This window comes from Pimephales promelas, chromosome 13, assembly GCF_988280905.1.
Source record: "Pimephales promelas chromosome 13, fPimPro1.hap1.1, whole genome shotgun sequence".
Classification (NCBI taxonomy): Eukaryota; Metazoa; Chordata; class Actinopteri; order Cypriniformes; family Leuciscidae; genus Pimephales; species Pimephales promelas.
Window position 1 is genome coordinate 11,849,187 of NC_142781.1, and position 25,960 is coordinate 11,875,146.

Consider the following 25,960-nt stretch of genomic DNA (forward strand, 5'->3'; position numbering starts at 1 on the left):
TTTTACTTTAAGCATTAAAACATTCATTATATAAAGTGCCCATTCATCACTGTATAATGGACACAGTAATGACAACAGAGGAAGAACCACTGTGTTATGTAACTAAGAGACCTCTGTCCATGAACACATGCTACTATTCAGTTTCATTATGTAACATTGTTTTCCTTGCCAAGTTTATAGTGAATTTTGAAAACACAAAGTTAACCTGCTTGGTATTTCCACTTTGTCTGGTGACCTTTATTCATATGTCACAAAAGTTTGCTTCACTTTCTGATTGTTTTGGAACTGACTGTATAGAGCACGTTGCTTTAAAAGCTGCTAAAAAGCTTGATGCTAAAAAGCATGCAGGTTGTGCAGCATGTTCTGAATCCTGATAAGAATCTTTTGAAGCCAGCAGTACCCATATACAAATACCAATATTAGTGTGTGCTATAGACACCATGCTGAGCGACATTTGACACACTGCAGCCTGTTTCTTAGTAAGGCTACCAAAGGAGGAAATAGGGGCATATCTATAGATATACAAACCAAATTCAGCGAAAAACCAAATCAGTCCACATGATCGGCGACTTCCTCTCCAACGCAGAACACTCTGTTCTCAATGACATTTTGTTCTCTGTGTTATGCAACCCTTTTGACAATGATGGGGAACAGTGCCGTTCAAAGCGCCATAGGTATGAATGGATGGTTTCTGTAAGTTCCTCATAACCTCTTTTAATGATTTTTTGATGTTGTTGGTATCCCAAAGAAACAAAGACTAAAAAGATTATTTCACTTAAAAATGAAAATTCTGTCATCACTCAATCTTATGTCATTCCAAACACAAACTGCATGATTTTATTCTTGTGGAACACTAAATAATTGTTTTTGATTTTTTATTCAGGCAACTCTTTTTAATACAATGAATCTGCAAAATGACAAACAAACAAATATCAGTCAGACAAAAAATAAAAACATGCTCCTTTCATAAAGCTGTAAATCTCTAATTACCTTTCATTTTAATTGCGAGGAAAAGAGCAACCAGTATGTAATTCATTTGGAACAACATGAGGGCAAGCAAACAATTTCCCAAAAACCCAGTGTTCACAAGGTGAAATAACCCTAAGACTCAACAGCTTTTCGAGACGTTCAGGGATGTGCTCAAACGATGTGGCCTCTAAGATTCTTTATTGTAGTGAAATAAAAAGTAGCAATATCACAGAAATCTTGTATTTTACAGCTGTACATTGGGACTACATCAAAATTATTCTGTTACAAACATACACTATTTATTACAATATACAATTTAATTGTTGTAAATGTCTATTTACATAGCTTTATACTGGCAAGAGTTTAAAATGATTCAATATTAGCATATAAACTCAATGCAACACTATGTGTCACAAAGTCAAACAGTTGAGCTTAACAGTTGCAGGTTATTTTAAAGCTGAAGTGTGCAATTTTTCTATGTTAAAATATGTTCTCCTATCCCAACTTGACTTTAAAGTCAGCTTTAAGGAAGCCATTTTATGGGTTGATCTACCTGAAAAGTGTTTACATTGTGGCACTATCAAAACATTACTCTGCTTGGTTGATTATCCTGACTGGCTACAGTGGATCAACCAATGATGTGAGTTTGGGGCAGGACTATCTGACCAATGGGAGGAGTGTTTGGGAAACCTGTTTGAAAACAAGATGATACTAGTGGCACACAAATCACACACTTCACCTTTAAATCTTAGCAGGAGTTCAGTTTTAAAATTAAGAAAGAAACACTCACACATACGATTCCTTAGCATAGGAGAACTCCTCAAATACAGGTTGACTAAACCTGTGGGACACTTTGTCGTTCCTCATCTGGGATACCGACTCGGACATTGCCCTCTGCCGGAACGACACCGGCTGTGGTTCTACAGATTGAACACTTTCTGTGAATGTTTCTATGAATTCTGTGAGTTCGTTACCTTTGTAATTGTCCAATAGGCAGTCGTTCATAGAAATGGGACGAGATTTTCTGCCCAGCTCTCTGGCATGTTGGACTGTCATGGCCCCGTACTGCGGAGGGCCCGGTTGAGCTCCGGTCTGCAGCGCCTGCTCGTAGGATGGGGGGCTGCATGGCATACGACTATCCACCTGTTGGAAGACTTCGATGGCGGAGAGAGGCCTCCGACGCCGGACAAGCTCATCAATGTTCTCGGTCTCATTTTGTGAGTCCTCTTGGAGCGTTTCACAAGGGAAGGCAACTTCCTTCTGAGATTCCCCTTTTTTCAGACTGCCTCTGCTAAATGCAAAGTTTCCAATGCTTTTGGCCCTCATTGAGAGGGAACGTCGGTTCACTTCAACGTCTCCTTGGTTATTTCTAGACTTACTCATAAAGGATGAATGCCTAGTAGACTGGCTTTTGCGAGGGCTTGCAGGGGATGGCACTGGTGAGGTGGTTATTGATTGCTCTGAGAGAGTTGAGGAGCTACCATCTGAGGAACAAAACGATGGGCAGGAACCAGCCTTAGATGTTGGAGAAGACACACTGATGGGCATGTTCAAACTCCCAACCACTTTCTTAAGAGACATGTCGGATCTTCGGTTCTCACAGCGGTGGGGATCCAAGAAGGAGTCATCTGAGTTCTGCTTCTTGAGTGGTTGGCTGTCAAAGTCTTCCTTCTCGGTCGAAAAATCATCATGGCTGCGGGCAAGTTGTCTTAAACCCGTTATGGAGGTAGAAGGAAAAATGGAGGGCTCAGAGCACCGGCGATTGAAAGCGTTTGTGAAAGTGTCGAATATAGTGTCAGAGGAACAAGACTGAATGTCAGAGCGTCCTATCTTGCGTAGGCCTGGGCTCCCACGTGGCATCATGTTGTCCTCTTGAGTCTGGCTCTCAACTTCCATGCAGTCACAATCAACATCAGGATCTGTGCTGTCATACGCTGAGTCATGCTGATGGACATCGAAGGATATATCTGGGGACATCAAGGAGGCTGAATCTGTTGAGAATAAATCAATGTTAAAGGTCTGCGTGGCTCAAAATCAATTCTCTGTTCGTTCGAGCATACCAGCCAGCCCACCACTAGTTAAGATATATTCACCTGACTTTTCCATGGAGTCCTCTTCCTCTAAATCCCCAAAAAGCATCAGGATATTATGTCCAAATACCTCAGAGCAATTTTCAATTAGGAACTGGATAAGTCTTGTGACCTAAAAAAACAAAAAGTCTCTTTAATATAATGTGTTGAGTTTTGCAACAACTTTTTGTTTTCACAACTCAATGCCGCAGTGCTTTTGGTGCTGTGGTTTCTTATGCATCTAAACCGCACTATGCTTATGACAGTGCCAAGTTTTGGTCTTAAATCAACAGATTAGTCAAATCGAGACTGCAGAGGTGGATCATGAAAAAAAGAAAACATTGAGGAGACTTTTGACATATATTCTTGCTCCGACAAGATCCAGACTAAGCTAAGTTGTATGTTTAGAGCTATAGGCTCAACACCAAGGCAGACTCCAAGAAACCATTTCATGATATATAGATTATTTAGAAGTGTCTTTTACAAAACGGAAGGAGAAAAAAACTCCAGCCAAATGTCTGACCTTTTCTACATCATCCATGTCTAGGGGCTGGCAGTCACGATGCAGCAAGGTTGGAGCAATGCACACTGCCAAGTTCTTGGCATCCATTTTGTTTGTTTCTGAATGCTGACTGATGTGGTGAAACAGGCACAGCAGATGCTGCAGGAGAAGACTGTTTGCTTTGGGCAACTTCTCGGCCATTCTGAGAGCAGACAACAACAGAGAAAAAAAATCAGTTAGGTCCTTTTTCTATTAACCCCTCTTCCCATTTTAATTTTGATGAGGGAAGAAGGACAAAAACAGAACTACCTTTCTGACATTTTGTTGCCAGACTATTTCCCTATTTTAAAACCTCTGAAGAGTACATAGAAAGCCCACAGAAAAGTCCCGTTTCTATCATCACATCTGTGCCAGGGACTTTTTTTCCCAGCCCACTCATCTGCTCACAGTTTCTCTCTACCATCTACCCTGAAACTACAGTAAGTTTACAGCTAGGTCACAAGAGAGAGTCCTACTCACCTTCTCAGCTCACTTTGAGCATCCTCTGCCCTCTCTTTCTCCAGAGCACTGATCCAGCTTTCATAGTGCTCAAATACAAGAAGGCCTCCAGGGAGTTCCCTCAGGTAAATCTGTCAGTACATTCAAATGAAAGAAATGACTTATTGCTTTACAGACACCTCAAAATAGGAATAGAAGGGATGTTGATAATAGACACACACAGGCAAAGGCTGGGACTAACGCAAACAATTCACCTTCAACAATCCAACCAAGAGTGTCACAGGCAGGGCTTCCATCTCTACCTCGGCCCCAGAGTTCAGCTGATCTCTGAGGGCATTCAGGTTTTTGGTGCTGCATGGGACTCTGAAAACACCCTCAGTAAATGGACCCTTCCTGAACAGCAACATGAGTGTTTCCTGTTGGAGGGCCAAAAACATGAGAAGCTTGAGGAATATAAATCTTCTATCGACATGAAAATTGATCCTGGAGTCAAACGTGCCAGATTTACTTTTTTTTTTCTTTCTGGTGCATGTATGATTCATCAGTGCACATTATTCCAAAGAAAACAAACAAAAAAGGAATGTCTTCGGAATCTTTCATCAAAATATAATGACTTGAAACGATTTTTCTATGACCCAAGGCCAATTTACTTTTTTGCATACCATCAGTTTCCTCCGCCATTTTTGTAAGGGGTTTGACCGATTCTATAAAAACTTCTAAAACTGCTGTTGTTTTTGCCATTTTTTTTGTCTCCAATCAGAATTATCTCAAAAGTTTTTGATTGAGGTCTGGATAAGGTTGGCAAGAAATCACACAATGCCTTTCAAAATAAACATCACGTGTTCTACCGATTGCATCTGTGGTGATGTTTCTGAAGACACGTTCCTACACTCTAAAAATGCTGGGTTGTTTTAACCCAATATGGACAAACCCAAACGTTGGGTTAAAAATGTAAGTTTAACCCAATGGCTGGGTTTGTCCATATTTGACCCAAAGTTGGGTTAAAACAGCCCAGCCATTTTTAGAGTCTATTTACTTGTTCTTAGACAACAACTCATAAGATAATAATAAGACACCAATATAATACACTGACGTACAGTAATTGGTTTTGGAAGTGTGGTGTCATCTTGTAGATGCCGTCCAAACAGCAAGTTCTTGGCACTGGACTCAGTATGAGCAGGAACACTTGGGTTTGGAGAGTTTCTCTTCAGCTTAAATGGGAAAAAGTTCCTTTTGCCTCCATTCTCTGTTCAAATCAAGAAAAATACAATACAAGCATTACTTCTGAACAACACCTTGCAACGAGTAAAGCAGTAATATCTTCAAACTGCGTTTTTCACACTTTTATTTTCACACACACTCAGTTTCATTGTTTTTTTTTTTTTTTTTTCTTCTGGCGGGCACCTAACCAAACATGTGGTTTCGAACAGCCATTTTGACTAGTTTAAACTCACCAATAGGCTGCTGTGAATGTGCCTCCTGGTTATGAAACTGCTTGGGGAGGGTGGAGATTTTGCCGTTGCCCTGGGAACAGGCACATGTTTGTCATGAGCACATGAAGGAGTATTAGGGTGTGACTTCAAATTACTCACATGCAACTGTCAAAACTACGACACATTTTTTCATTATTTCTTAGCATCCTTATTTGCATTGCTGTAGTCATTTTTAAGTGTCATTGGAAGTAACTCGCTTAGAAAGAATGTGTTTCCCAAAGGTTAAAATCTACCGTGAATTAGTGAATACAAGAAAAATTGAGAGCTCACATCAAAAGGCAACTCTACGCCAGAGTCCATCCCAACTCCACTTGGAGTTTTATTCTGTAAGACAGAGAAAAACAGCAAAATAAATGTCGATGTTGATTATCTGTACGGAGAGACCCAAAGCTATTTCCATTCACAGACCCAGGCTGAGGACTTACATCATTGGGGATAAAAGGCATAGAAGAAAAATATCCCATTCCAAGCATTTATGCAGTTTGACCCTTGGAAATCTGATCACTAATGTCTATGAATTAGTGACTGAAGAACGCGTACCGTGGTATTGCCACTCAGCACCTTCATGAGGACGCTGGGCGGTGGGGAAGTGCTGCCTGCACTCGATCTTGCCTCTGCAGTTTTCCTGCAATGGCATTTGAAATTGCAACATTATCTGTTATGATAATAACAGATAATCACCACACATGTAGTGACTTAACAGCAAGTAGTTCACCACGGGTAAACATACTAATAGACTTCTTCGTCTGAGAGATTTGCATTGAGGGTGGGGTTCAGAAGTCTAAATCCACTTTTTACAACAAATCGAATTAACCTTGAATTTCAGAATTTAGTATGTTCCCCTTTTGCATTTATGATATGTACTAAATGACACCTCACCTGTGAAGAGTCTCCAACCAGTGATCCTTTAGCTCAGGCAGACTGCATGTGAGAGAACAGCATGGTGTGAGTTAGTAATCCACAGAGAGAGTAGAGCGTGTGATTGTGTTGTGAATATGAAGAGGCCACACATGCTCGACCTCTTTACAACAGAAAGGGCAGGAAAGTCTCAGTGAGTCATGAGCACAGGAAGCAGTATCACAGCGACAGCTACCACTTCCTCATTTCAGTGTGGCTTGTTGGCGACAAGTGGAAAGTTTGTCTGCACAACTTGCAGCTCATCTTCGAAAGTTAGATTAGGCCTAATAAAATGTGTAGGAAGAGTGAAATATGTGTGTAATCCTTTATATTTTTGGAATAGTGTGAAGTATAGATGGTTTCTGCAGAAAAGATGACTAACTTTCTCACATCTTGTTTTAGACACGGTTGTAGGTGCATAAATGTGACATACACATTCAAAACTGAATTATCCACTGTGTTTTATAACCCTAACGTTTTGTTATTCACAGTAAAACATAGTATTTAAAAATGTTGCATTTAGCCATCTTACAAAGTTATGCCAGATTTAGCTACTGAATGTGCTTTGAACTTTTATTTTCAAAGGTGAACAATCACATGCCCCTAGTATGATTTCTCAGAAGTGTAGTATAAGACACATTTTTTGAAGATCTCAGATGCTTGGCTTTGTGCTCAGTGACCCATTTTTTTGTTTTGATTTTGATGTTTGTTTTTGGATCACTGTCATGTTGGAAGATCCAAACATGGCCCATTGTAAGATTTCTAGCTCAGGTTGTCATGGAGGAATGGTCTCTGATCTGTTATCTTGGAAAAATGAGGTTGCAAAATGTATTTAATAAAAGGGGGTAAATAATTCTATATATATACTAAATAAGTAATAATATACTGCTCAAAAAAATAAAGGGAACACTTAAACAACACTTAAAAAGTAAAAACAAGAAAAAAAGTATTTAATAAGATTATTTCATTCATTCAGATCTGGGATGAGTTATTTTAGCGTTCTTTTTATTTTTTTGAGCAGTGTATATATATATATATATATATATATATATATATATATATATATATATATATATCAAAAGGATTAACAATGCAGATTTATTTTTACAGCCATCTTTGATTTATATTTACAAAGGGGGCAAATAATTCTGACCAGCACTGTACAGTTTTATGCCACTCTGTATTAAGGTGATTGGATGTAAAAAGTCCTACTTCAAATGCAATCAATAATTTATTTCTAATTTGATTTCTTTTGTTACTGTTGTGCATGGTCAAACATCAATGGGGGATTGTGTTAAAAAAGTCACAATAGTTAATACAAATGCCCAAAAGTACTTGTATGAGATCATGATTTTTATACTATAATACATTTAATAACAATATAATCCTATGATAATAATATACTCATATAATACATATTATAATGAACTATTTACCTTCCAGCATTTTTTTTTAAAGTTGCCAGCCACCATGTGCATTTTTGATCATTTTCCAAAAAATTTTCACGGCCCCAAAAATATTTTGTTGTATGCATATCTGAAGATGCTTTTAAAAGAAAGAACAGAGTCTCTGCTTTTAAACCAACAAACAAAAAGTAGTCCAGCTTAATGCATTTTTTCATCAACACAAATTTAATAAAAAAAGCAACATTTTGTGTAAAAAAACTGAGAAAAATGTTTTTGTATGCTGTTTGATGTTGTAATTATACATCTGCTTACATCATAGACACTAAAAGAAATGGACACAGTGGCCCCATTGATTTCAATGGAGAAAATTGAAGCCTGTTAAAAGCTGATCACCTGGCGGGCTTTAACAGGCTTCACTTTTCAGGCTCAAACTGAGCCAGACACGTGAGCAACCTTTATGTCTTCTAGTAGCTGTGCCGAGTGAAATCTGAATAATTCCCTTCTGAATCTCAGAGACGGAGAGTGTGAGTATTAGCTGTCCATGAGCAGCAGCAGGATCAACTTTATTACTCTCTATGGGCTTCTCCCTCGACTTAATCGGACTTTATGCCTCCACAGACTGTTCTCAAGAAACAGCGTATGTATGACATGCCAATTCATGTTTAAATTCTTGGCGGTGGAATAGCATAATCGCTTAATCGCTTTTCAGCGTGTTTATGAACGCCATTGACTTAACGTTACATTACTGTATATATAAATATATGACCAACCCCGTCACTGGGGTTAATAACATTTATGAGTCTTCCCCTACCATCCTAAGATAAAAATATCGCTCCCCAGATGTAGATCTACATTTTGCTTCGTTTCACTAGGAAATTTAACGGCGTGTACATACACGCGGAATCACTCAAACATTTAACGGCATAGACATACACGCAGATAGCTCAAAATGCGTAAAGATAACACGCCACTTGACTTGAAAGTGGCGTGTATGTTTACGCAAAAGTCATGATGCCATGTTGACGTCCCTCCGATTGCCTGCAAGCTTCTCTTCCTGTCTATACGGTCATTTTCTACTGTGCGACGGAGAGTCGATTCGTTATGACGCGATTGTTAGCCTATTTTTACAAAAACGCCTTCTATGGGGCCATAACGTAAGATACAAGGAAATGGAGCCTTTTATACATTGTCGTGTTTCTTTAGAAATAAATAAAGGACAAATGGAGTCTTTGGACACCTCAGATGTAAAGTTATTCGCTGTCAAATTGACGCCAAAATGAATGGGAGTCAATGGAATGCTAACAGCAGGAGAAGTTCTGCTACAATGGTGGCTACCGCGAGGCTTCAACTTCCGGCTGATGGATTACCCCCTTGGCTTACATATGCTATCACTTGTTTCTGTTTCTTCTTCCCATGTCTTTTAATCCAAAGATTCTGTACTTTTAGAAGATCCCCTACCGTATAACAGTGAAAACACGGATAGCTGGAAATTTCCATCAATAGCGGGGAAGTGTTGTCGCATAAATGACGGAAATGTCCGCCAATGGCGGGGAAAGAGTCAAGCAGTATCGCAAGAACAAAAGAGCTGTTTTCATAAATATGAGCTCGACTGCAAATGTGATATTGATTTTGTCAGGTTTTCTGTCACCTCTGTTTCAGGTTTGGTGACAGACATTGCCGATTTGTCATGTGTTTGTGCGAGCACATGGCTTGTCATGTATTTCCTTGTGCCATGTGCTCTCCTGTCAATTGTCTAGCCCCGTCCATCTCGTTATCTCATTATTGATTAATTTGTCCAGTCAAGTATATTAATATAGCGCTTTTCACAATATGGATTGCATCAACGCAGCTTCACAGTATCAATCAACACATAATAACAATGCTCGTTTCTTAGTGGAAAAACATCCACGTTTGGTAGAGCTGATCAATATGAATGATTGGTTAATTAATTTGAACATCCCCATAATTTGTCCCACCTGCCTGCCTCATTACCCTCTTATGCTTGTTTCCCTATTTAGTCTCCCTGTGTTTGCAGTCCTGTGCTGGTTCGTTGTCCAAGTTGCCCATGTTTGTGTTTCCTGATTGGAAATGGAAGATACCCATTACTTGCTGAGCCCTCAGTTGGCTGATTCCAGCCAACTGAGGACTCAGCAAGTAATGGGTATCTTCCATTTTCCATCTCCATGCTCCGCTTATCCGATGGTGGAAAGACTTAACAATCACCTTTCGGTTCGGCAAGGGGAGAACGGTGTGAAGGAGCTTGCCTACCAGTTCCTGTATTTTGCAGAGGGGCTCAACATCGGCAATCCAATGCTCAAGGACATTTTCAACACCAGCCTTAATGAGCCTGTGCCTGCCTGGGAGATGGGAATGCTGGGGATACTAGAGTTGGAAAGGTGTAGCACATCCAAAACAATAAAACTGGGTGCTGGGCAGACTGGAAGTTGCAGAAGTAAACAATGAGTACGCACACTTGAAAATGCTCTAAGCTATTTTAATAGTTGCTATAGTTGATAGTTAATAGTTGTAAGGTTTCGGGCCCAAGCCCTTCATCAGCCACCATGTGCATGTACATATACATACTTCCTATATAAGAAGACATTTTGGTTGCCTATTCTAGTACATTAAGGGTTTCAAGACTTATTCCTGAGTGGTGCAACCAACTCCTAACACCTGTGAGAACACCTACATAACCCACTTTCAAACGAAGCTTTGAAAAACACCTACTCATTATCTCACAATGACTGCAACGTCCTTATACACCTGCTCAAATTGCTCTGCGCTTGTCATCATACACTAGCATTGGCATGCTGACTACGTATTATTTTGGTTAGCAGCCTAGTTTCGGCATCAGAGAACATGCCCACAGACTACCCAGATTTGCTCTTTGATACATGGTCGTGTGAACATGTTCTCACGAGTGTTCAGTCTTGCTCCTGGAGATAAAAAATCATTTTAAAGAACTCACCGGAAGGACACCAGGCACAGAGAGTCAGACCAAGCCAATATGATGGAAATCCTTAGATCAACACCTGTCTCTTCGTCTTCTGCCTCCTCATCTTCATTTTCAAAGCTGCACACCCACAGGTCATTTAGATCAATTCTGTGTTTCAGTCTGTAACTTGCATTTGACCTGTAAACACAGAAATATTATTGTCTTGTTTTGTTTTGCAATGGTAATGATCTCCAAGAACATTTTGAATTTTGATTGGCATAATGTACTGTTAACTTGTTATTATCGTAAAATTCTCTGACTAGGGTATCTGTGCAGTTGTCTATGAATGTAAATAATGTACTGTAACATGGAATTGCAACATATTATTGCCTTGTTTATTGATTTAATCGTCTTTAATGGACGCTCTGTCACATATTTACGTGCCTTTGGTCACCGTACATTGGCCTGTCAATCATCTTGTCACAGTTATGAAACATCCTCCACATTTATTTTCATGTAATTTCATACTTTATTGGAGAGAAAATAAGTAGTCATGGGTCTATGGATTAGGGAACGGATCTTTCTCCAAAGCCCAATGGGTTGTGGGTAATATTTGCCATTAGAGTGTGCACGGATACACACTTACGAAATATAGATCATCTGGGGACTTTTGGGATACTCTTATCAATATACTATGCTGGGATACACTTATTTTAATCTTACATGCTAGTATTGTTCCTGATTACATTCACCAACTGTTTCTAGTCGAGTTGCTCATTATTTTGTTTCCCTGTTTATATGCTCTTGGTTTCCTAAGTCCGGTCGGTATTATCTTTATGTTGTGCTGTTCCATTTGCTCCTATGGATTATCATCTTTGTTTTGTGTTTTGAGAATAAAACTTAAAAGTTGTAGTTAGATCCACCTCTCCCTCATATCATATCCATTGTCTGCCTTAATGCCTAGAGTCAATATGTTTTTAAAGGGATAGTTCACTCAAAAATGTAAATTCTGTCATCGTTTAGTCACCGCATGTCATTCCAAACCCATTAAACTTTCATTCATCTTTAAAAAACTAAAATGGAAATATTTATTTTATGAAATCAGAGAGATTGAAAGTCCATGTAACCAAAATGTTAATGCTTCAAAAGGTTCATAAGCAGATTATGAAAATGATTCAATCAAGTGGTTTAATCCAAGTCTTCTGAAGAGACACTCTGAAGCACTCTGCGTACGACAACTTTCCCCATCTACCAACAAATCTATTCACTAAAAATCATGGAAAATAATTTGTAGTTTAGCCTATCTGAATTTTTGGCCTCAGCCCAAACAACCAAACATCAAAAGAAAACTGAAACTCATAAGCATATATTTTGATCTCATCTCATAAAAAATAAAAAAATAAATTTGTGGCAACATTTTACAAATTATTAAAACAGATTATTAATTCATAAATTGTCATTACACTTTACAGATTTTACAGTGTTTGGGAAAGTACTGTAGTGGTTTTTGTTTCTATTTACTGTTGTGGAAGAAAGAAAAAGCACCTTTTACTCCAGGGTTTCACATACATGTCTTGCCTAGTTCATAGTTTCATTGCATGCTCTGTTTAGTTTGCATTTTTTTCCCTGTCAGAATTTGCCTGAGACCTCATTCATAGTTTTTGCCATGGTTTCTGATTGAGTTACACACCTGTTTCTTATTTTGTTATTCATTCCTTGTGTATATTTATAAAACGGTTAGTTCCAACTCTTGATTCTGATTGGTCAATAGCTGTGCTATTCATGATAAAACACGGCTATGATTATCACTGCGCACACTGCAGTTCCTATGTTGTTGTTATTTGAGCTTTCATGCATAGCATTGGAACGTTGTTGCTGTTTACCATCAGGGACTATTTTTTTTTCTAGCGGAAGGAAGGCTTGTAGTGATTTTACTTCATGAAAGTTGCACTAATACATTTATTTATTTATTTATTTTTTACTTTATTATTTGTATTGTGTGGTAACCGCTTTATAAAAGCAATAAGGTACTCGAGGAAAGTGCTGTATCGTGAATAAGTAACGGCTAAAGGGGTTACTCCGCTTCGCGTCAGGCCTAACAACGCCCTTCAGCCGTTACTTATTTACGATACAGCACAGCCACTTGTATCTTATTGCATAATGTTTGGGTGGAGCTTCATATTTTAGCACATTTGATTGGACAAAAAATCTGACGAGAAGCCGAAAATGTGCATTTTAAACGTTTATTTAACTAAAGTTAGAAAAGTGAAAACATAATCAATCACCACTTTAAAACTTACAGTCTCTCACTTCCGCCAATACAATGATTTTGATGACATCACTCTGCACTTCAGCTTCTAATCTAATTTTCTGTCCAATCAAAGGCTCTCTAAATATGAAAAATATGAAGCTCCGCCCCCAACATTATAAATAGAGGCTTAAATCAGTCGCTTGTTCACACAATTACGATTTTCTACAAGGCACATTTAACAAGGGATAGGGAACAATTAAGACAGTGTAAATAAGCTTTCTATTGGGGCGAATGAAGTCTGGTTTCACGTTGGTGTCACATGAACCACCGCCGCCGCACAGTCTGTTCCGGTCCAGAAACACGATAGCACAGAGCAGATCACATGATTGAGTCGCCGCAGACCAGAAAACGTATCATATGCATTTGAGTTCTACACAGAATGCTGTTTTTTAAAGCAGAATGGCTCGGCAATTAGAAACAGCACTGACGAGTAGAAGAGAGAACACAGGTGGCATGCACCAAAAATAAATTACAACACTTTCAAACTACACATCCTCAGCATGATAGCATTCACTGTTTTGCTTTAGTAACAGTTTCATATTAAATCTAAAAGGGAATCTATTAGACTGTGGCTGTCCAATGTGGCTTTGCCACTCTGGCCGAACTGTGATATAAACGAAACGCTATTGGATATTTAAAAAAAGGGGAGGAGCTGATTGATATTTCCCGCCCTGTCTTCCTGTTTCAGTGGAAATTACGTCAACTTACTGAATAACGCTGCTCGTTTCAAGGCACTTCAGTGGGTTTTTAAGTTCAGTTCTTTACAATGTTATTGATAACACTTTACAATACGGGTGCACTAATATGCATTAATTCATGCTTAAATAATGCACAGATAATACTGAATTAATTTGTAACTAATGATCATCTAAGCTATTCATTAATGATTACCACATTAGGAACTAATTAAGAGTCTGTAAGGTTAATGTATTAGTTCATTAATTGTGGATTAATTCCATAATAACTCATTTTTTAAACTAATAGTGTTAATTAATATGTTAATTACCAGAATGAGCCAAAGCCTTGAATTTCAACTTCCAGATAATATGACAGGTACCCTAATATGCATTAATACATGATTGATTACTTCATTGTTAATGCAAATTCATGTGCAAATTACTACAATTACTAAATGACTAGTTAATAATGATGTACCCCATCAAGTAAAGTCATAACATAATGATAGCTTTGCAAATCATTAGCTAATGATTAATTAAAGCAGACAACTGGAAGTTGAAGTGCATAGCTTTGACTAATTGTGGTAATTATTAACACATTAATTTACACTATTAGTTAATAAAATATGTTATTAAGGAATTATTACACAATGACACATTGAATTATTAGCAATTCATGTATTACTTAATCTATTAACCATATAGACTCTACTTATTTTTTTATATCATTAATTCATAAGGATGAATTAATGCATATTAGTGCACCCGTATTGTAAAGTGTTACCCAGTAATTTCTGTTCATTGCTTGGTATCATCAGTATTAATGTGTTGTGTGTTTTGTTATTCCTGGTGTTTATTAAAAGGATCCATTTGTACATCCTGCATCACGTATCATTCTTGTAATTTGGATTAAGTCACACTGCAACCGTGACACAGGAGACCTTTAGCCCTGATGAAGGCCTATCTTTATTATCATCACCACCATAAGATTAGACCAAATTTGACTGTATGATACCCAGTCTTCAACATATTTATTATAAATATTATATTTCATTTCACTTTACAGTATAACTTAAAAGTGAATAGTGAATGAAAGAGCACCGGCATTTTTTTTTTAGATGCCACATTTAAAAAAAAAGGAAGTAGCTGAATTCCCCTATTTCTGTGACAATTTTATTTCATTAGGTGTGGCTAAAGGCCGCTGTTTAAAAAAGCTGTAAAAATCCTGAAAACTAACATTTATATAACCACACTAAGCCATTTTTGTGTTGATAAGTTATGATTTAAGTCATTTTTGATTTTTTCATTTTTCATTTTAAATGATTTGTTATTTCTGTTCCTACAGCACCTCTGATAGATTTTTGAGCAACAGGTATTGCATAAGCCTCACCATCCTGCTTAAGTAATAGTAACGGTTCTCTGCAGATTAAAAGAGCTTCTGTTTTAACATTAGGTCTTGGCTCAGTTGTTTTGACCATTAAAACTCAGTGGATTATTTTATTTGTTTCTTCAGCTAACTCCAGCTGAGATTATTGGCTTTCTGAGATCCCAAATGGGAGTTCACACAAGTGATGATTGAATGGCCGAACCATCCAAGCGTTTATTCTCTCACATCAAGGTCAGAGAGTCAAGAACCAGTCAATACAGAAGTAGCAGAGATACTATGTGTTCAGTAGAGTGATAATCAAACCTGCATTAAATTTCTGGGCTGTCTAGGGGAAAAACACACATAAAGGTCACTGGCAACTAAACAAGAGCTTGCCACAGCCCAGCTAGTGCTTTAGACATGTGCCAGAGATGTTCAAATTGCTTATGAGCAGCTTTAAATATTTTTTTCTTTGGTTGTACTTTTTTTCTATAAACCCCAAATTATAATTTAAGATATAGTACCTTACACATATTCTTCTCCAAAAAAAAAAAAAAAAAAAATAGATTTTCAACCATTAAACATATTTTGAGTACAATAAAAGCCCATAGTCTTTAGACCTGTTCCTTCCTGACCTTTGGTATCATAATTCTGAATTAATACATTTATAGGTATTAATGTGGGTCAACACATTAAGCAAAGTATTAAAAGTGTGGTAAAGATATCACCAGTGAGAGTGCCCGCGATCACCATCAGAGGTGACTCCAATCCGGACAATCACCACACATCCACATACTCAATTCCCCATAGTCCTTTGCCCAGACCATCATCCATTATTACATTCACCTGTGTCTCATTACCCCTGTTTAGCTCACACTAAAAATCCTGGTTTATTCTCTTAGTCTCTGCGAAGTCTTGTTAGTTGTATGTGTAACACTGCATTCCTGAGCTTTTCCATGTTCCTGGTTTTTGATATCTGACTGTGTCCTGGTTTTTACCGTTCCTGTCTCACCCTCTGGATTCGTTTGTTTGATTGGACTGATTTACTGTGCTCTGACCTCTTCCCTTTTTTTCAATACGATTGTTGATTACCCTTTCAATAAAACTGCATTTTGGATCCTCAACTTTCTTGTTTCGTAGCAGCATGTGACAAAAAATAAGGGATCTTAAATTCAAATCATACATAAATCACCAGGGCCATTTTCTTGGTCAAAACAATAAAACAGAGGATTTAAAACAAGAATATGAATAAATAGTGGTATCTTTATAGTAGGTGTCTTTAATTTATATCCACTCGCATAAAAACATAAAACAAATATAACATATATATTTAGGTGGGATACGGGTAAAGTTAGGGACAGGTTTGGTGGTATGGTTAGGTTTAAAGGTGTCCACCTCTTTTCAGGTGACTATTTCTTTAAAGGGTAAAGAAATGGTCAACAGTGTCATTTTAGATGTTATTACATAAATAATCATATTCAGAATACACAAGAAGTGCATTGAATCAATGGTTAGTTTTAATGTTTGTACAAGTTAAAGTCAATAATTTATAATAGTAATTAATTTGGTAAAACTTTATTTCGATACGCCACTGTAGACATTATACTACTAACTATAAGTAACTTTGCAACTACATGTCAACTAGCTGTCATTAGAGTATTAGTAGACTGTCTGCTTAATATCTGCTAACACTTTATGTTGATGGTCCACCAACAGATATTTTACTGACCATAAGTAGCTTGGCAACTACAAGTCAACTTATTCTACTAACCCGAACCCTGCCATCTAACCATAACCTAACAGTCTACAACAGTCTACTAATACTTTAATGAGAGTTAGTTGATATGTAGTTGCAAAGTTGCCTATAGTTGGTAAAATGTAGTAGACAATCGAAATAAAGTGGAACCAATAATTTTGACCTCATCTAAATTAGACGTTTATATGGGGAAATCCCATCACAATCTTTTTGTTTGCTGGGTGATTCCCATTTCATGTCAAAAACGAAAGCAACTCTAAATATAGTAAACCATATTAGTCTCATTAGTAAACGTGTTTCTGTATGTGTGCTAACCAGAATACTTCTTACTTGAGCTTGGCAATGACCAGGGCATCACTCAGGAGGAAGAGGTGTCTTTCCCTGGTCTTCAGTCCTTCGGTCAGCTGAGCACATTCATCCAGAATCAGCTCTGAGTTCTCATTGGTCAATCCCAGCACAAAGGGACACTGATCCACCGCCACCAGACATTGAGCTTCCTCCCTGAAGATAAGAGAATTTTCACTATAAACCACCAATGCAACAACATTGACCATATAAAGGAAATAAAAGCACGATTGGGAAAATCCAATTGTGTGTGATTGCTTTGGTTGAAAAGCCTTTGGTAAAATATCAATGAATTATTCTTTACGGAGGGTCGTTTTTCTTACTCAGTTCAAATATTGAATCCATGTAACTGTCACATCAGCTCAGACAAGATGAAGACCCAGGGAATCTACTTGCAGCCATACTTTATTTATCACAAAAAACAAAGAAGATGATCCCAAGGCAATGACCGTTAGACAACACCGAATAGAGAGAACCAAAGGGTTTAAAGTCCCTATGAAATCAAAATATAGGTTTTTTGGCGTTTAGATTATGTTTGCCTTAAGGGTATCTACAAGCTAATGTGCTCCAAAACAATGACAAAATTCACAAACCTACAGTTCCAACTTACGCCAATATGGATAAATTATTTTGATGACATCACTCTGCAATTTAGCTTCTCATTAGATTTTCTGTCAAATCAAACGCTCTCTACAATGGGGAGAGTCCCGCCCCCATCATTATAAATAGAAGCCGGAGTTGAAATCGGTCACTTGCTCACAAAATTATTATTTTCTAAATGGAATCCCTACTATATAGGAGATATGGAATGATTTAGACTGTGTAAATACACTTTCCATTGGGGCGAATAAAGTATGTTTTCACATTAGTGTCATGTAAACCACCACCCCGTTCTCATCCTTTAGCGTCACATAGAACACTTTATGACAAAACGGCACCCTTTTTTGTTAATATGCACACGAACACAAGGAGTCATAAATCCTTATAAAGCGTAATATGAGACTACCCTACCCAACCCCACACCTAAACATAACCATCACAGCGCGTGTTATATTAACGATAACGGGTGCCATGTGCGTAGTATAGTGCCGTTTTGTCATATAGCGTTCTATATGACGCTAAAGGATGAGAATGCGTTGGAACCACCGCAACCGCACACAATCCACTTCGGCGTAGTAATGAATTCTGTGACGGTAGACCCTGGCGTCTACTATGGTCACATAATTCAGCACAGAGACACGATAGCACAGAACTGATGATATGATGAAGCCTGGCCAGGCCACTAAACATTTTAATTCTACACTGAATGCTGTGTTTTAAAGCGATACGGAGAAGATTAGGAGGAGAAACGGGTAGACAGACTCGGCATTAGAAACAGCACCGATGAGTGGAAGAGATAACGCATTCTCGCATTCTCATGCTTTAGCGTCATATAGAACGCTATATGACAAAGCGGCGCTATACTACGCACATGGCACCCGTTATCGTTAATATAACACCCGCTGTGAGGGCTTTTAGGGGTGGGGTAGGGTCTGCGTGTCATATTGACGCTAAAGGATTTATGACGTCTTGGGTTCGCATGTTATATTAACGATAAAGGGTGCCATGAGCGTAGTATAGCGCCGCTTTGTCATATAGCGTTTTATGTGACGCTAAAGGATGAGAACGGGCTGGAGATAACACAGGTGCCATGCACCAAAATAACATACCACTTTTCAGGCTACACATCCTCAGCATGATTACATTCACTGTTTTGCTTAAAGGGATAGTTCCCCCAAAAATGAAAATTAAGTCATTAATCACTCACCCCAATGCTGTACCAACCCCGTAAGACCTTCGTTCATCTTCGGAACACAAATGAAGATATTTTTGATTAATTTTTAGAGGTGGATCACTGCTACATAGGCTGCCTAAGGGATTGAAATTTGATGGCCCAGAAAGTCAATGAAGAAAATGTTTAAATATTTCATGTGCCTACAGTGGCTCAACTATAAGTTTATCAAGCGACGAGAATACTTTTTGTGCGGAAAAACAAAACAAAAAAATAACGACTTTATTCAACTATTCCTTTTCTTCCTTCTGGGCCTGAGACGAGAGTTCAAGAGATTTTCACGACGCATGCGCGAGAACTGAACTGAAGTAATTGAAGGAGATCGCAATTCTCGCGTATGCGTCATGGAAATCTCTTGAACTCTCGTCTGTAGTCACATGGAATATTTAAACATTTTCTTCATTGACTTTCTGGGTCGTCAAGTTTCAATCCCTTGGGAAGCCTATGGAGCAGTGATCCAGCTCTCAAATTTAATCAAAAATGTCTTCATTCGTGTTCCGAAGACGAACGAAGGTCTTACAGGGTTGGTACAGCGTTGGGGTGAGTAATTAATGACTTAATTTTTGGGTGTACCATCCTTTTAAGTAAAAGTTTCAGCCCGTTCTCATCCTTTAACGTCATATAGAACGCTATATGCAAAAACGGCGCTATACTACGCACATGGCACCCTTTATCGTTAATATAACACGCGAACCCAAGACGTTATAAATGCTTTAGCGTGAATATGACACGCAAACCCTACCCCACCTAAACTTAGCCCTCACAGCACGTGTTATATTAACGATAACGGGTGCCATGTGCGTAGTATAGCGCCGTTTTGTCATAGCGTTCTATATGACGTTAAAGGATGAGAATGCGTTGAAAGTTTCATATTAAATCTAAAAGGGGAATCTAATAGATTGTGGCTCTCATAAGATGTCAAATGCAGCTTTACTGAGCTCAACAGCTCTGGCCGAACTGTGATATAAATGAAACGCTATTGGCTATTTTTAAAAAGCTGTTAAAAATGTATTCCTGTTTCATTGGTAATGATGTATATATATATGAAGAGTTCAGATGCAAAAGCATCTAAATGCCATTTGAAATTTTCTTCTTTAATGATGAATTTGATCAAACTTGTATATTTAAGTTCAGTAATTTCACTTAAATAACAATTAATAATTATCATTTATTAAGTGAAATCACTGAACTTAAATATACAAGCTTCATAAAAATGATCATTCTAGAAGAATGAATTTCAAATGGCACTTAGAGGCTTTTGCATCTGAACTTTTCATATATATATATATATATATATATATATATATATATATATATATATATATATATATATTGTATACATTGCAGTCACATACCTTATTGGGCTCCAGGACATTCCTAAAGTCTTCCCCAGCACCAGGGTTGGTGCAGAACGTCTCCTCTGAGCCAGACATCGCAGGTGCTGTAATAAGCAGACATTGTTTCATTCATTGTTCTTTTTTAAAATGTATTTATTCTATTCTATAACCATATAGGAACAAGAACAGGTATATTTCTGTGTGATAAAAAAAAGTGTTTGCATCGTACTGAGATTTGAGGATGAACCTCCATTTGTTCCATAAAGACTGCTTTCAACTTCTTCCAATTGATACTGGATTGTTTGAAACCTGATGAATTTAGTTGGTTTGTTGATTAACGATTGTCGCATATGGTTGTTTATTTATTTATTGTATAGGTTTTTTTTTCTCTCTCTCAGCTATGGCTGTGTTTTGGATGGATGCACTATAAACTTGTTCGTTCATTCATTCAAGCATATGATGGTGACCATTGTGTGTTTTCGCTCTGTGCTTGTTTTCCTGGCATTCATCCCTGAATTGTGCCTTGGGAGCTGTGGGTCATTGCGTTTTATTTCATCAGTACTGCTGGCACTGCTTGTTTGGACATTTGATGTTTATGCTTTGGCAAAAATTGCAAAAAAGTCCTGCACACATAAAGGTTAAAGAAACCCAAAATGCACAAAAAATGCTTTACTGTTTTTTTTTCTTCTTCTTCTAGTTTTATTTTGCATTTCATCCTTGTAATATGCAGGCTTTTATTTAAAGCAAATTTTGTTAGCATGTTTACGCTTTGTGCAAGTGCTTTGAGTGATGGTTCAATATATATATAGCAATAAGTTAATCTTAAAAAAACATTAAAAATGTAATGAATACACTGTAAAAAATGTTACTGCTATTTATAAAAACAAACAAACAAACAAACAAACAAACAAACAATATTACGCATAATATTTTTGAGTAGTTAAGGCTTGATTTCTTTCATGGGATCTAATACATCATGTGAAATCCCTTTAATTATTTAGTCAATGATATAATGAATTTAATATTTATAATGAAATATGTTTTTTTTATTGTAAATTGATGCTCAAAAATGTGTGAAATGGAGTGGATGAAAATAAACTGTTTATATTTGGCTTTACTATTGCATTATTAATAACCTGCTTGCATTTGCACAGCAAATACTCAAACTTTCTACTCTATTAGCATTATAACAAATAATGTTTCATATTATCAACACAAGCAGTTAATCACAACCTTACAATAAGCCCTACTCTTCTGCACAATGGTAACGATCAAAACTTCAACATATTAGAAACTCTTTAAAATGTTAAACATAACTGAACGTTAAACATTAACAGATGTTTCCCTTTACTCAAAAACATAATAAATAACACTTAATTTCAATTTTTCCTCTCCATTACCCGCAATGTGCAAAGCATGCCGCAAACTAACAAAACTAATTCTCTTAAAATAAATTGGTAGCCATTTTTTTCCTTAATTTTATCAGCTTAATCGGTTTCTCAATTCAAGCCTCAAAATTGTGTATGTTTCCTTAAAAAAAATAGAAAAATGCATCTCTTGGTTTTATTAGTGAAATGTTCTCATTTTTTTTCCTATACAACACTGAACCACATTTTTTTTTCTGTAAAATATACATATACACAACATCACCTTCATTTTTTAAATGAAAATTACAAGACCCATGATTCATTTTTGTAGCTGCAAATTGTAATTACAACTGTATATTACTGTATTAAGTACTCTCTCTAAAAAAGTATTGTATTTCTTATTACTCTAAATCCCATATCAACCTCAACCAGCTGAACAATACTGTCCTGCAAAGGCAAAAGACCTTAACTCGCTAGAGTGTGAAACTGAGAAAAATGACTTTAAATTTCTGTTCTGTCCAGACAAAAGTATTATAGGTAGGACTCCCAAAATTTGACAATTAGTTGCTATAATGAAGAAAAGTTTGTATGCAAAAAATCTTGAGCTCAAAATTCAACTTTGACCCTTTTTTGGCAGTTACTGTACTCTGCCTTTGTATCATGTGCCAAAAATAAGCAGTCGTGCAAAGGCAAAAGGCAGTAACTGACATATAATCAATTTTTGCTCGCTATTCTCCATACTATTGGTTGGGAAAAAATGGGATTTTGTTTTATTGACGATCACTGAGAAATGGTCTATTTTTTAAAATGCAAAAAACATTTATTATTTTCAAGGTGAAAAGGATTCATTTTCCTTGATCCACGCCGAAGAAAACGTCTAAATGTCACATTTTTAATGAAGCAGCCTAATGAGTAAAATGTCTATTTTCCGGGGGTCCCCCAGCTCCTCGTTTGAGCAAAAGTTACGCTAAAACAACGTCGACGTTAAGCCGCGTTAACCTTGTTAACCATAACCTTTTAAATACTCGACCTAGTTCCGTTGTTTAGCAACGGGACTCCTGTAACTTCAAGTGCCCAACCCGGTATCACGACAAGACGTGAAATAATCACGTTGGTCCACTTTGGAAAACGTGTAGATGTCACGGTTTAACAAAACCATAAATAGGGCTATACTGCCCTCTTGTGTCAAATTATATTTTTAAATTTATTTTTTCCAACAAATAAAACCAAACCAAAACCCATCCAATAAACCCTTGAACTTAACAGACTCAGTGGCTCAATTGATAAAGCGTTGGGCTTTAATCAAGAAGACCCGAGTTCAAGTCCCATTCTTGCTTACATTAAATTGTTGTGATTACATCAAACAAAGTGGCCAAAACAACATTACTCCAACCGACAAGACTAATCACGTTGGTCCACATTTGTTTAGATGTCACCAGTGTTATACATTTAGTAAAGATGATAACTCACAATATTCCATATGTTTCAAACAATATTTAAATCGCGAGAAATTTGAGATTTTAACCAAGGAAACGGGACGTGTGAGCAGGGGTGAGCTGGGAGTCGCGAGTCAATCGCGTCATATCCGCTTACCTCGGTTTCCGCTCGTACTACGTGTAGTCCTGGACAAATGCGGTAGTTGTGCGTTAGCGTTAATCAAACGACAGCTTGTTTCGCGTCTAACAAACGACAGCTTGTTTCGCGCATTTGTTATGGAATGGAGCACAATTGTTCTTTTCATTTATTCTCGGAATGTGAACTGTTGGCTGTAAAGGGGGTCGCACACCGGACGAGAAGCGCCGCGACACGTTTAGGACAACTCCACAGCATCGCACACCAGACGCGCACTTTCTCATCATTGTATGGCCAGGAATATTGTTATGTTTAATGACAGAAAATGAAGATAATGTCTGTTCTATGTCTGTTCTATGTTATGATTGTACTGTACAATTAAATACAATCGTTGCTGAGTCTGCATTCTGAAAACTTTACCTCAGATCATCCGTTCACTGAATGAATTGAGAATCTCACCTGAAAAATCTAATAACATCAGCAATTGTCATTCAAGCAGCTGATTTCTGTAAATGACTGCAAAACTAAATGCATATTGCAGCATAGGGCGAAGTCAGGATCCATTAGCAACGGTTTGAGACAAAAATAATTAAAATTTTATATAAAACTGTGTAAATGGCGCTCTGTGGCGCAGCAGGATTTTGAACACGGTCCTGATTGAGGCGTTGCTGGGCGCCGCGGACAGACGCCGAATGGCGCTGCCGGTATGTGTAACGTTACACTTATAGATAATAATGTGTTCGAATAATTATGTGGTGAGACGCGGCGCTGCAGCTTCTCGTCCGGTGTGCGACCCCCTTATCGTTAATTTTGTGAAACTGTAGCTGTGGTTGAATACTTACACGACATGAAAAGATGTGTCAAATGTACATTAAATTGATTTTTTATTTTTATAAAGTTACCAAGGAGGACCAGCCACGTCAAATCCTTGCAAGAGACCTGCCCCTTCAAACCCTCTCCACCATAGCTTCGTCCAGTGACTCGTACAGTAACATCTGTGATAACTAATTTACTTTTAAACCTGACTTTTCTTGCGCGGTTATTTCAGTTTAATGAAAAACAAGCATGTCATTAAACGCAACGTTTATAGAAATCGAACTTCAACTCATCCATGACAACTAATTTTCGATTCCCGTCTGACTGATTTATCCACGGTGGAGTTGAAAACAACAGTTCCCATCATTCCGCGTTCCTCCACGTCGTCATCAAGCAAAGCCATTGTTGTTGTTTTGAATGTAGCGCCCTCTAGCGGCATCTAAATCTTAGGTATTGCAGCTTTAACTCAACGATCAGCGTGCTGGAACAAAGGCTAAGAGCCGTAACAGCTGATACGGCGTTCTGCCTTGGTTTCTCATATGGTTTTGGATGTTACGGTTGTGATAGCCCTTTATTTTCTCGTTAAAACAATCAAATTGAATAACGACATTTATAGGCCTACACATGATAAAGGAGGTCTCAAATACCACAAAAATGACACGAACTCATTTTTGACCAAACATGATGTTACGGCGTTTTTGCCTTTGTACGGCAGAATACAAGGACAGACACGAAGCTGCATTTGTAAAAAAATATATAAAATTGCATAAACTATTTTTCAACTGACCAAGTATTTAAACGAAGGTTACATTAAAACATCCTTTTAAACATAAGACATTAAATGTTGATGTTAAGTCTCCTATTGTTTTATGTAGGCTAGAATTGTTGTGATCTATTCAGTATTTATTAAATTACTGAAAAATTAAGAGTAATCCCTTACTTTACATCTTTCAAAGGAAAATCAATTAAGTTACAGTAATTAATTACACTCAACACAGAGTTTAATAAGTACACTGCATCTATAAACATGTAATGGTAATGTGACACAGCTAGACAATTTACTGTCAACATTAAGTCTTAATATCATGTGATTGCACATCATTTCAATCATATTTCTTAAATGCACCTGTAATATTGAGTCAGGAGTGAAGCGGAGAGAATCCAATTGCAAGCATTAATTTAATAAACAGGTAATCCAGGACAAAACAAAAGAACATGAACTCAGGACAGGCACAAGAACCAGCTACAAACAACAACAACTGACAAACCAGCTGAAACACAGAGGTATAAATACACAAGCAGACAAGCTAAACAAGATAACAAGGGGCGTGGTAAACACCTGGGCTGATGACCAAGACAAGGAACGCCTGTGGACACTGAGGAAACAATTAATGACGAGACACATGGCAGGATTACATGACAAACATGGAATCACGTGACAGACAAGAACAAGGAACAAGACACAAGACACAAAACCCACACCGTGACAGAACCGTTTATTTATTAGTTTATTGGAATGCATTCTTTATTAGTATTAGTAACATTATCAAAAATCATCTTGCACCTTGTACATGTGATGACAAACCTCATCCACAAAATGTGTTTACAGCTAAAGTCAAGTCACCTTTATTTAAATAGTGCTTTTAAAGCTATTTCAAAGCAGCTTTGCATTGATAATAATAAAATAGGAATATGAATAAACTAAATAATGACCTAATTGGAGTCGTTGCAAACTAAAATATGCCATGGCTTATGGATTAGACTTAAATAAGAGAACGAGTTGTCAAAGCCGTCAGCATCCCATCAGTTTACA

The 25,960-nt window shown here is 37.4% G+C and overlaps 1 protein-coding gene across 1 annotated transcript in view; it reads right to left on the reverse strand.

Annotated features, from left to right (window-relative positions):
• Nucleotides 1-975: 975 nt before the first annotated feature.
• Nucleotides 976-25,960, reverse strand: part of tagapb (T cell activation RhoGTPase activating protein b) — a 31,491-nt gene continuing 6,506 nt past the window's right edge. The window contains exons 2-14 of the mRNA XM_039692799.2: nt 20,411-20,496; nt 17,210-17,380; nt 10,803-10,967; nt 6,411-6,452; nt 6,072-6,156; nt 5,802-5,855; nt 5,493-5,562; nt 5,136-5,284; nt 4,293-4,454; nt 4,060-4,169; nt 3,562-3,742; nt 3,063-3,171; nt 976-2,960 (exon numbers count right to left, since the gene is read on the reverse strand). Coding sequence (XP_039548733.2) covers nt 1,756-2,960; nt 3,063-3,171; nt 3,562-3,742; nt 4,060-4,169; nt 4,293-4,454; nt 5,136-5,284; nt 5,493-5,562; nt 5,802-5,855; nt 6,072-6,156; nt 6,411-6,452; nt 10,803-10,967; nt 17,210-17,380; nt 20,411-20,496 — 2,589 coding nt within the window. The 3' untranslated portion in view covers nt 976-1,755. The remainder of the gene's footprint in view (nt 2,961-3,062; nt 3,172-3,561; nt 3,743-4,059; nt 4,170-4,292; nt 4,455-5,135; nt 5,285-5,492; nt 5,563-5,801; nt 5,856-6,071; nt 6,157-6,410; nt 6,453-10,802; nt 10,968-17,209; nt 17,381-20,410; nt 20,497-25,960) is intronic.